Raw genomic sequence first — 16,270 nt, 5'->3', positions numbered from 1 at the left:
AAGAATGTTTGTATCCTGCAACATAAAAATATTATAATTAAAGTCTTATTGCTGTAAATATGCCTAGAAAAATCTGTTTGGTCTCCTTCTTCACTCTGGATTTGTGGTGGTATTCAGAGTAGATTAAAATATAGTCAATTTCATCAAAAAAAGGATGTGTAAATACAGTAAATTATTTTTAGAGATTTATGAAAAATAAACATGACCACTGTTAATATTTGGCTTTATTACCTTATCATGGGCCAGAATTAAATATCTAAGTAGGATCCTTGTTTGAAACCATGCTGAACGTATTTACTGGGTCATGAAACATCGGTAAAGCAAACAACAGAAAAGAAGCTCATGTCAAAAACTTATGGCTAAGTTATAGTTAGCTTAGTTTAGCTAGGTTATAATTTAACTGTATCATGAATTAAATTCCATGAAAATTTAAATAATTTCAGATTTTATTCTGGACATTGAAGAAAAAAGACAATCTGACATTTTAAATGAAATAAATCATCCTTTAAAAGACACACACAGCAATGTGGGAGAAAAACATCAATGCTGAATGCTACAAGTGCACAAATATGAAGTCAGCGTGGTGCTGCAGTGAACGCATCAGTTCACACAATATTTCAGAAATACTATTTCATTAAAATGTCTTATATTGTTTCTTGGTCTTGTAAATTTATTTTTCTTCAGTCATTTCTGAAACAAAGTCCACACTGAATGCCGGCTGTGCATCTGTGGTCGTGTGAAGCTACATTAATGTAACAGCATGCCAGAGTGTAAACACAGATATTTATCTTTTTTCCGTTTCATTAGGCATTTAAACCAAATACTAAAACACCCTGATACGACTCAGAGTCAGACTCAGAGTACTATACATTTTATAATACACTCAGCATAAAGAACAAAACAATGCACGAACTGGTAATTAAAGCCCTTGAAGGAATAAATCATATACATTAAAATATTGTATTTTCAGAACAACTACATTATGTGACTGTCTGTGTGCAACTTACAGCTATAAGCACTTGATATTAAATATATGCATGCTAAAACATGACAGACAACAAAGGCAGAGTACTCAGGCACAGAAATGTTTTTACATGTTGTCAATTGAGCTTCTTGTGGCTTACATTTAACTACAGCTACTTATTCTTTTCTTCATCATAACAATCAGCTGTTTTTGTGTGTGAATACATTCATGTGAATTTCCAAAGCTAACTGAAGGACAATCATGTGGTTAGCAGCGCTGACTAAAGTTCAGTGGTACAAGGTTTGTATTAAAATACTAAATATTCAAGTTCACAGGTCGGGGCATGTTGTGTCATGAATTAGCCCAGCGAGTGTTGCTTCTTCAGGTTCTCTGTGCGCTTCACCCTCTCCTCTGGGGTCTTTCTGTACCAGCTCCTAAGAGAAAAAAGTCACTGTGGTGACTTTAAATACGTCAAAAGCAGGGTGTGTCTGAAGACTGCTGTTTTCATGAATATGCGATTCAGGCAATTGGTGTTTTATAAAAAGTGTTTTACAATCTGTACCAGTACAGACTCACCCCTGACGGTTAAGCTGTCCTGGGACAGAGGCATTTTGTCCTTGGCTTGGCTTCAAGACTCTAGGAAAGGAATAATGAATTTATCTAAACAACGTCTGGGGACAAAAATCTAGAAATTACATCGAGGGAAACACAAAATGAATTAAAAAGTAATAAAATCCCACAGCTGTGTCTCACACCTGTTGGTAGTGGGGCTTTTTGGCTTCTGCTGCATCTTCCTAGTCTGTGCTGGAGATTCACCAACCCTAAAGAAGCACCAGATACACCACTGATCACTGGATCTCAACAGCATGAACGTAAAACACGTGTTTTCATTTCTTGTCTTACTTCTTTTTCCTGTCCAGAGACCTCTGTGTGGCAGCAGAAAGAGCCACTCTCTCTTTGGGGCACTTGGCTTTCTCCTGTTGGAGTGAATGTAGTTTATAGTTTATTTAAAAAAACAACTCAGAATACTGAAAAAGTCAAAGACAGTCACAAACCAATTTCTTACAATTGCTTTTGTGAGAAGGTGCTATATTACAAACAATGCATTAATAACAACAAGATAAGCCACGAGTGTCTGGATGAACCTTTCCAGACACAGAATGCATGGCTTCATAAAACTTTCTCCAGTGTTTGAACAAACTAAAGCTTAGTTTATAGGCTCTAGAAGGACAGAGGGATATTTTCAGTGACAATAACGATCACCTTCTCTTGATTAAATCTGGATACTTGATTATTTACTTGACTGTGTTCATGTTACCATGTCTCGTAGCTTCCTCTCCACACGGAGCTCTCTGTCCTGCTGCAGTAATGCTAAGCGATCCTCCAAAGGCATTTCATAGAAGATGTCATGGATGTCATACAGGGCTGCACGTAACTGAGGGAACAACAAACAAGGAGAAACATGAATAAAGATGGCCCTCTGCTGGCTATAGAGGTTTAGTACACAGTCATACCTGGGCTCTAACTCTCTCCTGCAGGGCGAGATCTTGTGCTGTGTAGGCGCTTCTCTTCTGTAGAGCTTCAGTTTGAAATGAACGGATGAACTCCTGCGTATCCTTAAGGCACACATATAAATACAGAGAGAGTGCACAGTTAGACACACTCAGTCACTAACGTCATAATCTAAAATGAAACTTCCTTACACTCCTGTAACTCTTTTATTGTGTATGAAGGTATGAAATGGAACTCACCATGATGGTTTGGCGGAGGTGTTTGACTTTCTCCGTTTTAAGCAGTCTGCGTGTGAGGAAGCCGCGAGTGATAGCACCAATTCTGCAAAATGCTTTCTGCTGATCAGCTGTCAGAACCTGGGAGAAAGTAATGAAGAACATGGAGAAAATGTGAGATATTAAGATAAATGATATCAGTCTTCACATACATACACGTTTTCTGATTTAATGGACAAAAAATAGACTCAATTACAATAAAAGGTTGCTGCAAGACTGCATACCAAGAAGACTTTTAGCTTCTATTTGGTCTTTGCTTTGAAGACTTACAACAGTTCAGAGCGTTATGGATGTAACAGAGTAAAAGAAACAATGGTACTTACAATATAAATCAGATTTATATACACTTATTATATACACTTTACAGTATATATACTACATGTACTTAAAGGTGTAATGAGCTCAGCCAGTGTGCTGAAGTTTGGATTTGGCTGCAAATGCTATTCCTGTTTTGCAGTGTTTACACACCAGACTTTGCCTGGCCCGAGGTTTGTTAGCCCCCCACGTGGAACCCCACAGATAAAGAGGAGGCTGAAGACATGGAGAGGATGCACTAGAAGGGACAGGACTGGGCAAACCTGGAGAAAGAAACAGTAGATATTTTAAAGACGCAGCTGAAACGAGCAGCATATCCCATCAACAAACACTAGCATTTTATTTTTTATTGATATTATAGGACACAGAATTTAGAAGGCAAATAACAGACAATAACAATGACCGAAAACATTAAAAAGTAATCACTGTTGTTCTTCAGCGAGTAGTCAGTGTATCTGATCTGTTTCTCTACTCCCTGACTTCATAAGTTGATATCACCTCTAAGCTATTGTGTGTGAAATGCTGTTTGTATGAAAAACAAAAGCTCTAACAACAAAATGCACTTCCAGTTTAGTGAGGAAAACACCATCCTTATATTAATAAAAACATTATGTCTCTTACTGTCTTGTATATAATTAAGGGACAGTTCTGGTTCATTTAAAAGGTCATTTCACCACCCTTTTTCTGGTAGCCTATGATAGTAACTGTTAGGTTGAGGGACACATGACGCTGTAAACAATTCAGCCAGAAACTTGGCCTGATCACTTCCAATGATGTTAACCTATAATTTTCTTCCAACCACTGCATGTGGAAAATTGATCCAGGTCTGCTTTTCACCTAAAAGTGACAAAACTAAGACATTTTCATTATTCTCATTACTGCCTAAACAACACACATCTCTCTCTCTGTTTTTTAAACTCTCCTTTCTTAAAAACAGAAAATGAGATTGTAGTTGTTCTTGGCTGAGAAACACAAAACTGTTTTCCTATTATTATTTTTCATCAACAATGTAAATTTTGTTTCTTTTTTTCTTTTTTTTCCCCACTACGATAGCTGGTGACCTGCAGAATCACCTCTCATAGTTGGAGCGACGTCAGGCACATTCACACTCACTTTTTTCCTCTGCATAAATAACTCACATGGCCAATGGTATGCTCCATGGTGATCCATAAGTATGATCACAAGTTTATTTAGTTATTTTTCAACCCAACAAAACAAATAAGCAAAAACATGATGCTGATGCTATGAACGCTCTACACACATGAATCTAGATGCAAGAAAACTGCTGCGCATCTGAGGTGTGAGGAAGAAACTGAACTCTCAGATAGCTGCATGCTCGAGTTATCATAGCTCTGTTTGCCTCCCTCTGATGCGTTCTCAGCCAGCTCCTGCTCTGATCATGTGTAGCCTGCTCATCAGCTCAGAAGTGACCTCACACAGTGGTTGCGTGCTTTGCTGCACACAGTGGCAAAGACTTGCACAGTGACTTTCATATTTAATTTAGCTTCTCCATCTTATAATTTTAGCTGTTGCATACAGGGTTCAGCATATTAGTTGTTTGTATAGGTGTGCTCTATATCTCAACAATGGCTCATATTAGGTTTTTCTAACATGTCAAGTGCCTCTATGCACTTCATCAGTTTAAATATTCTCCTAATTTACTTCATCTAATATGTCAATGTACTGAATTTGAGCTAACCTTAGCTTAATGCAGTTAACTTTTAACAATTATAATCTAAACATTTTGTTTCAGCAAGGGGTGGGTGAAAATGAACCATGACATTCATGTGTCTTTTGTGAACACTTTTTACAATCCTGAGCACAGAAGTTTATTAAAACGATACCTATACTGTGTCCAGGTGATCGTTCTGATGGTGTGTGGACAGGACTTAGTCCCGGGCACGAGGGGCTCATGATAGGATGGCAGTCATTCACAGACCTACGATTCCAGCCACAAGCATCCGCACTTAGAGGACGTACAGACCCCTGCTCCTTCAGCCTTCTCTCTGTCTCCTCAAGCTCCTAAACACACCGCACACAACATTATTTGTATTTCACTAATGCTCTGCTCATAATCTTTTTAAAAAGGCATATAAAACTCAGATGTACAAACACACACACACACACACACACACACACACACACACACACACACACACACACACACACACAAAGAAAGCAAAATAAAATAAAGAAAATAAAGTTTGGCATTGTAGTTAAACATATTAGGTTTTGGTGTAGCTTTTCATGGTCATTTAAAAAAAGAACACTTTTTTTCTGATCTACTTCTATATAAAATGGTCACTGTTAAATTCCATGTGCTGACCAGGTGGAGGCGCTGTTGCTCTTTCTCCTGCTCAGCGAGGAGCAGAGACATCTGCAAAGCATGCTCCTTCTCAAGACGTCTTTGCATGTCCTCCAGAGCCTGCGCTCGCCACTGGGTCTCATCTGTTAATAAGCACAAATGCATACAAATAAATCAGTTGTCTTTTACCATGTCAAAGTTTTACTCACTTAACATAAAATATATAAATGTGGGAATCAGAAATCTCAGTGGGACTTACACAGTTGTAAACATAAAAAAAATAAATAGCTTACATCAAAGGCACTCACCTGTCTTGCGGGCCTGTGCTTCAGCTGCATGTCTGAGGACAGTCGGTGTTTTCCTGCCATTGTTTGGCCCCGGAGATTCGTCTGCAGGAGTCACACAGGGCCTCAGCAGAGGCAGTGAAGGACTCTCTACATCATACGACTGGTTTAAAGGGGCTGCAGGTGTGCGCCGACTGGGAGCAAACAGTGTAACTCCTGCCATGAAGCGAGGGAGGCGTTCCTGGCTGCGGTCTATGCGCTCCGCTCCAGAATGGTAGGTATGCAGCTGGCTGTCCATAGTGTGGCAGCGCCGGCGAAAACCTGCAGCCAGGTGATCACCCATTGAGCTGGGCACCGAGGCACTGACAGGGTTACAGTTCTCCTTCACTGGACTGGTTCCACAGTGGCTGGATCGACGAATGCCACTCTGGCTGACGCCCTCTATTCCCACTGAGCTCCAGTGAGATGGAGACATTGAAGCATCTCCCCAGTCTGCCACACCAATGGCTTCCTCTGACCGTCCTGGGCTTCGAGCGATAAGGTCTGCTGGGCCGATGGGAAATGAAAAATGGATGTTGCCTGTGGAAACTGGGCGTGGTTTGCGTCTCTGTGGACGAGGACTTATGCTGGTCTCTGGATTGGGGAGACAAGAAAATGGTTCTGGTAGACTAGGTGAGAGGCAGATGGACTTTTGAGGACTAGGGTCACGCAGCACTTGATGCTGGATTTGAGGCGGGCCGACAGGGCTGTGGTGCAGACTGAATCCAAACTGAATGCCTGTGTCCGTCACAGGGCTGCAGCTCTTATCTTCACTGACAGAGTCAGTCTCAGGTGGGGGAGACTGGGTCATTGCGCGGACAGCTTTTGATCCCTGCTGACTCTGCTCTTTCTTCACATACTCCCTTGATCTCTTAAGAAGGCTGTCCAAACTAATGTCCTCTTCCTCATCCTCTTCTTCCTCCTCCTCACTCTTCTCTTGGGCATCCACCTTCACTTCCTCCACTGCCTTATAATCATTAAGCACAGGAATCTCAGAGCATGGAGCAGCACGATGACTATTTGTCTGAACCCCAAATGCAGCATCTTTGGGGAGCCCAGGTAAGTCAGTGACCAGAGTGTAGCCGTTGACTGTTGCAGATTTAGAAACTGGCAACTTGTCAACCTCTTCATCTGGCACCTGTGAAACATAAAAAGCAGTATTTCACCAAAGAATTTCATTAAAACGCATGTAAGCTCAGCATACAGGCAAATCAAGTGATAATTATGGTCTGTAAATAATTAGCTTATTTGTTGATGTTAGTTTTTTAATGAAAATGTGATTACATGCTTGAGTTTTGGTTGTTCCATTGTGAACGATAACAGACAAAATCTTTAGATCACATTTGTTCAAAGACTGGGAATTACGAAAGTAGAGCAAATCTGACACTGAGTAAATGAACAATACTGCTTTGAATCTTGAGCTGTTATGAAAACACGTCATCAGGTAAAAAATAGCACGGCACACTGGGGAAAATGTTAGGCCAGATAACCTGTATTCAACTCTGAGTATGTCACCAGAGACAACAGGACAGACTGTAATTCACTTTATGTGCTCCATTATGGGACTGGCACACAAACCTATTTAATATATACTATAGGTCAAAAGCCCCAAAACTATTTACATTCAGTAAAAGCAGGACGCGATGTCAGCATAATAATATTAGCACGAGAGTCCAGCACTTTTTCAGAGTGCCTACATAACATTATACAACCCCAATTCCATGAAAGTTGGAATGATGGTAAAAGATAAATACAACAGAATGCAATGATTTTCATATATGTCATTGCCAACAGAACATGGAAAACATATCAAATATATTTACTATTTAATCAAAAATATTAGCTAAATTTGAATTTGATAGCAGCACCACACCTAAAAACAAGGTGGGACATGGGACCACAACTAATAACATTAAAAGGTTTAGAGGAAGGTTTCCAGAAAAGCAGGTTGAAGTTCTTGTATGCAAAGAAGAAGCTTTATATGGACATGATCATTTAAAATAGACTGAGGCAAAGTGGAAAACAATTCTGTGGTCAGACATATTGAAATTCTTCTTGGAAAACATGGACGCCACACCTGGACTAAAGAGGCAAGAGACCATCTGGCTTGTTATCAGCACTCAGTTCAAAAGCCTGCATCTCTGATGGTGTATGCAGTTCTTACAGCAACACACACTCCTATCTATGTATTTTGGGGGAAGGTCTTGCATATTTCTTGCATATTTTAGCAAGACAATCATCATCATCATTTATTTATTTATATAGCACTTTAAAAACACACCTGGTAGACCAAAGTGCTGTACAATACTAATATGCACATAGTAATAAAACCAGACATAGCAATAAAAAAAATAAAAAGAATATCAGTTACCCACAGAGTTAAAAGCCAGGGAATAAAAATAGGTTTTTAATAAAGACTTAAAAACTGGCACTGATGTAGCCTGTCTAATATGGAGAGGAAGGTTATTCCAAAGCATGGGCGCAGCAACAGAGAACGCTCGGCCTCCTCTAAGTTTCAGCCGTGACTTTGGGACCGAAAGCAGCGACTGCTCAGCTGACCGAAGGGAACGAGTGGGGACGTGGGGCTTCAACAAGTCAGACAAATAAACAGGTGCCAGACCATTTAGAGATTTAAAAACCAATAAATGGACTTTAAAACGGATCCTGAATTCAATTGGAAGCCAGTGTAAAGAGGCCAAAATCGGAGTGATGTGATCAAATTTTCTTCTGCCAGTTAAAAATCGTGCCGCAGCATTTTGCACTAATTGCAGGTGTGACAAAGTGCCCTGCCCAACCCCTATTAAAAGAGAATTACAATAATCTAAACGTGAGGTAATAAAGGCATGAATAACACCTTCCAAGTCACGCTGGGAAAGAAAGGGCTTAACCTTTGATAAACGTCTGAGGTGATGAAATGCTCATCAAAGGTCATCAAAGGTAAGTGCAGAATCAATTTTAACTCTGAGTTTTGTGATCGAACTCTTTAGTTGGGAAGTCAAAGCTGCAAGATCAACATCTGGAGTATGAGAAGAACGATTTGGGCCAAATAAAATTGCTTCTGTCTTCAGATCATTAAAATTTAAAATGCTTTTTGCCATCCATGCTTTGACATCAGTAAGGCAGTCAAGCAGAGGTCGAGTTGGGAGACTATCAGAATGACTAAAAGGTAAGTAGAGCTGGCAGCCATCTGCGTATAGATGGAATGGCACTTTATGTTTCCGGAAAATATGACAATATGCATGCTGCGTATAATACAACATTACAGAGTGGTAAACATGGCCCTCTCACAGTTTTTGAGACTTGTTACTGCCATCAAAATCTAAATAATCTCCTTTTTTGCTTAAAATGGTAGAACTTCATTTACATTTGACAAAGTGTGGAATTGGGTTTGTACTCACAAAGCATGTTTTGATCTTATCCTAAATAGGCCTCTCACCCGACCAGATGACACCCAGACCTGTGACCATAGTGTGCAACTGACCTGAGCCTGATCCAGTATGCCCTGAATCCTGGCCAAAAGCTTGTTCCTCTGCTGGTTCTGTCTGTCCACTTCCAGTTGGACCGCCTTCTGTCTGTAGCCACACATCTCGTTCCACTGCTCTGCATTCAGCTGGAAAATGAAAATACATTCGGTTGCGGCTTTTGTTGTTTGTTTTTCAGCATTTAATTTTCAAAAATACGCATGTTTATTCAGCTGAAAGAGGCACAGTTTTTCACTTTGTACCTAAAAATGTTATTACAGATGAGAAATATACTGGAAGAATTCAGCCTTCTTCCAGTATATTTTGTGTATCTTCTTCTGGATGGAAGAGAGACTGATGCTGGACTCTTCCTGCAAACTTATTTAGTCAGCAATCACAAGCGAATAGATTTTTCTAACAAACATCAAACAGCCCTGATGTTCCACGTTCGCACTGTTTCCCTTTGCCAGCTGCTGACCTAACAGGCTGTTCCCACAGCAGAGGCTTTGGCTTGTCTTAGCAGTAAATGAAATGGATGCACGAGTAAGTTTACCTAAATGGAATGCATTTTACAGTTTTATGGCAAGCCAAAAAGTCTGCTGTGAGAAGCTCTGTTGTCATAAAGCAGTTCATATATTCATTCATCAGATTTGCTCACAAACAGATGTTTCATTCAGTTTAAACTGTGAACTCTCACATGCATCTACATCTTGTGTAATCCATTTAGCATGGGCTTCCAAGCCTGTCTATCTCTTCCTTACCAGAGGTGAAAGCGCAGCTCTTCCATAGAAGTGGATGACAGAGCGAGCCTTCAGGGAACATGATGGCTCGCATGTAGTCTTCTTGAATTTCCCCTCCTCCTGCAATAATGCCAGACTCCGCAGACAGAACTCCTCATAGCTTTCCATCTCTGGACACCCGCACATCCACACTCTGAGTAGGACACACACACCATGTAGCCTCGTGGCCGAGCTGTTAAATTAAATGGAGAGCGAGAGATTAAAAGGGAGGGTCCGTGTGAGGCTGCACTACACTGGGGTTTGACCGACGAGCCGAAACCATGTGGGTAAATGTGACAAATCACCTACAACAATAGCCAGTCTGTCTGTCCTCTGTGATTTTATCACACTCATCACATTCCTGCCATTCCTTTGCTTTCTGTCATACATTGCTGGTGCCTGTCTTCCATTTCCATGTTTTGTGGAAATGCAAAAGGGACTCGTGTGTCTGATCAATACTGTTTCTATTTCTGAAATGTCTGTCAGCAAATGACAGTAGTCTGCAGACTACTCACAGACAGGTAGGGCGTTTGCATAAGCAGACAGCTCCTGTGTGGATTCAATTAAAACAATGTGCCTTTGAAATAAGCGTGAGTGTTACTGGCTCTATGCAGCATATCTAATCTATTGGATAGGTTTGAATTCAACCAGCAGGTCCTAATGATGCTGCTGCTGGTCTTCAGACGCCTAATTACACTAGCCAATCCACGCTTGTTCTTCCATCCGGCAGAGCAGAGGTGGGGATCGTTTTCTTTGTGTATCTGGTATTACAGAGAAAGCTTAACTTCGGCAGCTTTTATGTTAATATTTAAGCATTATCCAGTTTTGCTGTCTTTGGAAGCTAAAAAAGACGTCTTAGTGCAGATACCCTCTTCAGAATGACAGCGGATACCCGGCGCTTATTCTTACCTACTCAGTGGAGAAACACTAATATCGCCCTCCTGTCTTCCAGCAGGGACTGTCAGACACGGACAGATGTCGCAGGGAAACACAAACTGGAGGCTTTATCGGTGAGACTCACGTCTCTCTCCTCAATCTCGGTTCGATCGTCTTCATCACCATGCTCAACTCTTCCGGGCTCCAACAGCGCCTCCTAGCAACAGCACGCGGGCCACGTTCCAATCTGATCCCCCGAGCAAGTCAAAGGCTCTCGTTCCAATAAGCTCAATGCCACCTGCCCTCTTTTCCCCTTCATTTCTCAGTGAATGCAATAGAATTAGGCTATATCCTAGCAGGGCTACTTTATCACACGCTCTTTGTTTTACTATGTTGTTATCTGCTCATAGCCTCGAGTTAATAGTGCTCAAGAGGATAACGAGTTCTTGGCAAATGAGTCTACATAAATATCATTAATATGATCTGCTTGCAGCTATTCTCTACTGTGTTAAACAAATCTCAGTTTAAAATTTTATAATGTATGTAATTTATTTATTTATTGTTATGAGTGATTAGATGAATTATTTAATGTGCCAAGTATTAAAAAAAACTGGATGATCTTGGGGGAAAATAATGTAATTTATGTACCACTCTCCTTACTGTACATTGTGCAGCGTTTTGTAGTCTGAAACTTTATGAATTAATGAATTTATGTAATTTAAGTCCTATTTTAATCGTCCTCTTCTGCAAGACAACCACTAAATATGAAGTGACAAAACAGGTGCGCCTTCTAGTAATGTGTACAACAAATTTCTCACATTTTACAACCAATTATGCGCATATAAAGGGGGTGGGAGCAAAGAAGATGCTCTGTTGTGTGTATTACACAGAATACACTGTCCTCCAAACCACATAAAATGAAACATGTTTATCGATGTTACACATGCATTAAAAACTGTAAGACTGCAAAGGTCAGTGCATAGGTTGTCATAGCTAAAGGTAAACAGCAAAATCATCAGATGAGTTGAGTCCTTGATCAACAGATGGCAGTTAGCGGTGACTGTACTGAGGACGTAAAAGAATACAAGTACTTAGGGACAGTGACTGAAGAAAAACTGGCAGGATTCAAAAGCTAGATTACAATGATTATACTTCAAGAGGAGTTTGAGACAGACATACGCTTTTTTTCTTTTTCTTTTTTGTTTGTTTTTTTGCAGAGAGCATTCTAACTTCTTGTTTTATTGCATGGTATTTTTCACTGTCTGTAGTTAACAAGAACAAACTGAGTAGGATTACAAACATGGACAGAAAGATTTGAGGTCAGCTACAACACAGTACGATTCACCTTTGGGAGTCCTGAGTGGTGAATAAGGGGTGATGTATCCTTAGCAATGTGTCACACCTTCTTCATCGTGAAGACACCTTGCTAACATCATGACAGAAGTACAGGGTACCACTTTTGTATGTATTGTGTGCCCAGAGGACTTTTATACCTTGTAAATGGACTGGTTCTTATAGCGCTTTTTTACTCTATCTGAGCAACTTGTACATTCACACAAGCACTTTTTTCTATGCTGTTCCTAAGTGCTTCATATCAGACATTCACACCTCCAATAGATGCATCAGAGAGCACCATGATGTTAGTATTTGCCCAAGGATATTTGGCATGGAGCAGACTGGGATCGAACCACCAACCTTCCGGTTAGTAGTTTACCTGAGCCACCTTAGTTACAACCATCCCAAGGTAACACAGCTGATATTATATGGGTGTGATTTGCACACAGCTGTGGTTTGTTTTTACTATTACTTATTGTTAATACCTTGAATTTCTGAATTTCTTAATTGTTGTGGTTGTATTTGCCTGGCCTGGATTTTTGGTGTCCAAAAGGCAAACTACTTTTCTGAAGAAGATATTGAATCTGCACACTTGTGATGAAATTGCTTATAGTGCAATAATACATCCTTATGTCTTCCTTTGTGTCCCACTTTTATTTTTTATTTTTTGGAGTTTTGCATTTTTCTATGAATTTTCTGAAAGAAGTGCATTAGAAATTGTTGTTGTTTTAATGGTTAGTAACATCCCGAAGAATAATAAAGAAGAAAAGAATGAAGACAAGTGGGAGCACCTTAAATATGTTTTAGAATTCCTATTGTAAACAGGTGACTGCAAATGGCAAAGAATAGATTCATTTTCCAGCAGGCAACAGACCTCGTATTATCTTAATAAAGACATAGGAAAACAGGCTAAATCACTTCAGATGCACTTTGGAAGTTCCTATTTCTGTCAGAGAAAAGTGAGGGCTTCCCAAGGCTTGAAATATAAACTTCCCCTTTATCAATTTTATATAATTTGTTCATTAATGAATATACACTCCTTATCTGAGGCTGAATAAATTCTTTAGAAAAGTGACAACTCAACACAGCATAAGGTATAATTTAAAGACAAAATTATTGGTTTATGTTTTTTTAGTGATTTATTTATTTTACTGATGTCCAGAATTTACAGTAGTAAACAGTAAATGATGCTGAAATTCTCAGAGTTCATCTCCTGTGTGCACAGGGGAACCTGAATGTATCGGCTGAGCAATGCGAACATTTTCCTTGTTGTCCCGAAGTAAAGCATCAATGTCACTTTCAGTAAAAGCGCCTTTAGAATCCTGCCACAAAAGCAAAATGTTAAGAGCAAATTTGTGTACTTGAAAAACACGAAGTTCACGTTTCACAACTGGCTACTCGCTCACTGACAGCTTACCTCAAAAGTCTGGCGTTTAACCCCCACACATGAGTTGGAGTGCTCATAACACAGAGCTATATCCAGATTCTTCGGCTCTTTGTTCACCAGAGCTTCATAGAACTGGCCACGGTGAGACTCTGAATGGCAAATCCAGAATAAGTTCTTGAATACAAGATAAATTACTTGACATATCTGATGTTACCTTACCTAACAAGTGTCTGCAGGCTGATGTCAGTTTGTCCTTAGAGACATGGTGACTGTGAGGCAGAGGTTTCTCACACAACGCCCCACTGATGAGGCGTTTAACAACTGTGTTTCTGCTCTTAACTGGGGCTTCCTTGATGGATTTCTCAAGCTCTGTAAGGTATTTATAGACTGTGACTTGCTTTCCCCTTTTCTTTTGTCTTTTGTTTTCTATTTGTATTCCTGGCTATCCCATTTGTTAGATTGTGCTACTGGGTTATCAGAAACCATTAATAAAAAAGCTCTTAGCCATAATGATTTATTGTCCAACATACCTTGTGCCACTGTTAAACAAGTCTCACAGTAGGTGTCTGTTAATAATAGAACAGTTAACAGAGGCACTCTTCAGCAGAAACCGAACTACATATTATCTGATGACTGAGGAAACCAAGGTGACTGTAGTGTTTACTTACAGTGATCTATCTCTTCAGGCTGCACAGGAAGAAGAAGGCACACAAACAGCACAAAAATAGCAATTTTCATGGTGACTGTACACCAAACATGTAAACTGTGAACACTGTAGCAGCTATCTGCACACTACGAAACAGACAAGAAGAAGTCAACTGCACCCAGCTGTCTTCCCTTTCATAAAATGTTGTCACGTGATCTTAGAGACAATGGGATCACATCACCACCATTCCACAAGTGACAGGTGTCTTGTTTTTCAGGTTTTCCTTTTCTAAAAATATTGCCCGGAGTCTTCACTCTGCTCTGGATAGGGGTCTGTGAAGAACACAGTTTAGCATAGGCTTGATAAATGCATGCAATATTAAATGTCAAAAGATGAATTAAGAGGTACAGTACTTTTAATAACAGGTGTGGGGTGGGTGCATTTGTTCATTGATCATTTGCTATTCATGTTTTCATCATCATTCATGGTTTTTTTTTTTTTTACAACAAAAAGAGTAAATTAAACTCTATTAAAAAATTTGTTTCAACACTGATAGACAATGCTAATTATAAGTCTTTGCACCCAGAGACAGGATTAGAAATGAAGATAAGATAAGCGAATTTGTCCCATGGTTGGGAAATTCCTGTTATTACAGCAGCAAAATGAATAGAGCAGGAATAAAAAAAATAACCTATATGAGTAATACTATACCTCAGTGGAGACAAATGTACACTTTACAATATATATGTGTGTGTGTGTGTGTGTGTGTGTGTGTGTGTGTGTGTGTGTGTGTGTGTGTGTGTGTGTGTGTGTGTGTATGCAGCAAGATGGAATACTGCATAGTACAATGGTTGAATGTTAATAGTAAGACAGAGCATAGAGGACTGCACAGTCTGATTAAAAGCTACTGCACACTGATATATCTATATCTATCTAGCTATCTATCTACACACACAGACACACACACACACACACATAGATAGATAGATAGATAGATAGATAGATAGATAGATAGATAGATAGATAGATAGATACTATATGTGATATATCTGATCAGCATATATCAGATATGATATATACTGATATATCTGATATATTCAGGACAAAGGATGTTGACTATGGAGCTAAAAACGAGGAAGACCACAGAGAGAGATTGTGGATTAATGTTCATCAGTATTTAAAAGTAAATATAAAAATTAATGGACCAAAATGTGTCCCCTTTTTTATGTTATCTGTTGTACAGTTTAGATTAAATAAGCAATTGTATCACTAACACTTCACCTTGAAAAAGTTAGTATTAAGCACCGATTTTGTTAATAAGGCTACGTTCACACTGCAGGCGAAAGCGCATCAAATCCGATTTTTTTGACCCTATGCGACCCATATCTGATCATGCTATGACAGTGTGAACGGCGCAAATCCGATATTTTCAAATCCGATCTGGGTCACTTTCGTATGTGGTACTGAATCCGATACATATCCGATGTTTTAGAAAGCGACTGCTGTTTGAACGGTCAAGTTGCATTAAATCCGTCTTTTACGTCACCGACACAAGACTGAAGCCAATTATCAGCGCCGGAGAAGCACCCGATACGACATCGCGAACGCTTCCTGGCCATCCAGCGTAGATGTCAGTGAAACTGTTGGGAAGACAACGTAAACATTTTATTTGTACTGTTTAATCTGCAGATTCTGACAGAAATCTGCAGCTATCCTTTGAAGCACCGCTCCTCTCTTAAACAGCAATAAGGATCATTATTAGGTTATTTACATTATTATGTAAATAACAAAATAACTTAAAGCAAAAATTGGGAAACGTGAAGTCCGAAGTCTTTATATTAAGGGCCATCAGTCAAACAATACTGTTGCTCTGGGTCTAAACAGAGCGCGTTGTGTGTGACATATTCTTTTGCGCATGCGGGCCGCTTTGAGCGTTCACACTAGAGCACGTTTGCTGTCGCATTTTATTTGTAGTGTGAACAAGCAGTAAAAAAAATCGGATTTGATCAAAAAATCGGAATTGAGCATTAAGACCTGCAGTGTGAACGTAGCCTAAGTTACTCAGTAAGTTGCTTGACAAGCGAATTCCTTT

The 16,270-nt window shown here is 39.7% G+C and overlaps 2 protein-coding genes across 2 annotated transcripts; both read right to left on the bottom strand.

The window, feature by feature from the left end:
- Positions 1-254: 254 nt before the first annotated feature.
- ccp110 (centriolar coiled-coil protein 110) lies at positions 255-11,414 on the bottom strand. Its single transcript, XM_004558282.3, has 14 exons — positions 10,844-11,414; positions 9,917-10,127; positions 9,176-9,304; positions 5,680-6,832; positions 5,393-5,514; positions 4,911-5,088; positions 3,220-3,329; positions 2,716-2,832; positions 2,479-2,580; positions 2,283-2,399; positions 1,868-1,941; positions 1,720-1,785; positions 1,541-1,600; positions 255-1,398 (listed from the first exon to the last, which is right to left on the bottom strand). The coding sequence occupies exons 2-14, from the start codon at positions 10,079-10,081 to the stop codon at positions 1,323-1,325; spliced, it is 2,469 nt and encodes an 822-aa protein (XP_004558339.2). The 5' UTR covers positions 10,082-10,127; positions 10,844-11,414; the 3' UTR covers positions 255-1,322.
- A 1,873-nt stretch (positions 11,415-13,287) lies between these two features.
- On the bottom strand, positions 13,288-14,339 carry LOC143418513 (uncharacterized). Its single transcript, XM_076883589.1, has 5 exons — positions 14,201-14,339; positions 14,063-14,098; positions 13,752-13,901; positions 13,563-13,681; positions 13,288-13,467 (listed from the first exon to the last, which is right to left on the bottom strand). Exons 1-5 carry the CDS (start codon positions 14,268-14,270, stop codon positions 13,345-13,347), a joined length of 498 nt encoding a protein of 165 aa, XP_076739704.1. The 5' UTR covers positions 14,271-14,339; the 3' UTR covers positions 13,288-13,344.
- Positions 14,340-16,270: the final 1,931 nt, after the last annotated feature.

The sequence above is a fragment of the Maylandia zebra genome, linkage group LG4 (genome assembly GCF_041146795.1).
Source record: "Maylandia zebra isolate NMK-2024a linkage group LG4, Mzebra_GT3a, whole genome shotgun sequence".
Taxonomy (NCBI): Eukaryota; Metazoa; Chordata; class Actinopteri; order Cichliformes; family Cichlidae; genus Maylandia; species Maylandia zebra.
The sequence above is the reverse complement of the archived record's forward strand: the minus strand, read 5'-3'. Positions and strand labels throughout refer to the sequence as shown.

Bases quoted from the DNA above. Each gene is read 5' to 3' on its own strand.
- ccp110 (XM_004558282.3), bottom strand. From the start codon at position 10,081: ATGTGCGGGTGTCCAGAGATGGAAAGCTATGAGGAGTTCTGTCTGCGG. The intron at 9,305-9,916 runs GTAAGGAAGAGA...TTCATTTTCCAG, and splicing joins GAGCTGCGCTTTCACCTCTG to CTGAATGCAGAGCAGTGGAA. The intron at 1,399-1,540 runs GTGAGTCTGTAC...TTTTTCTCTTAG, and splicing joins GGACAGCTTAACCGTCAGGG to GAGCTGGTACAGAAAGACCC.
- LOC143418513 (XM_076883589.1), bottom strand. From the start codon at position 14,270: ATGAAAATTGCTATTTTTGTGCTGTTTGTGTGCCTTCTTCTTCCTGTG. The intron at 14,099-14,200 runs GTAAGTAAACAC...TATTATTAACAG, and splicing joins GCCTGAAGAGATAGATCACT to ACACCTACTGTGAGACTTGT. The intron at 13,468-13,562 runs GTAAGCTGTCAG...CTTTTGTGGCAG, and splicing joins TTAAACGCCAGACTTTTGAG to GATTCTAAAGGCGCTTTTAC.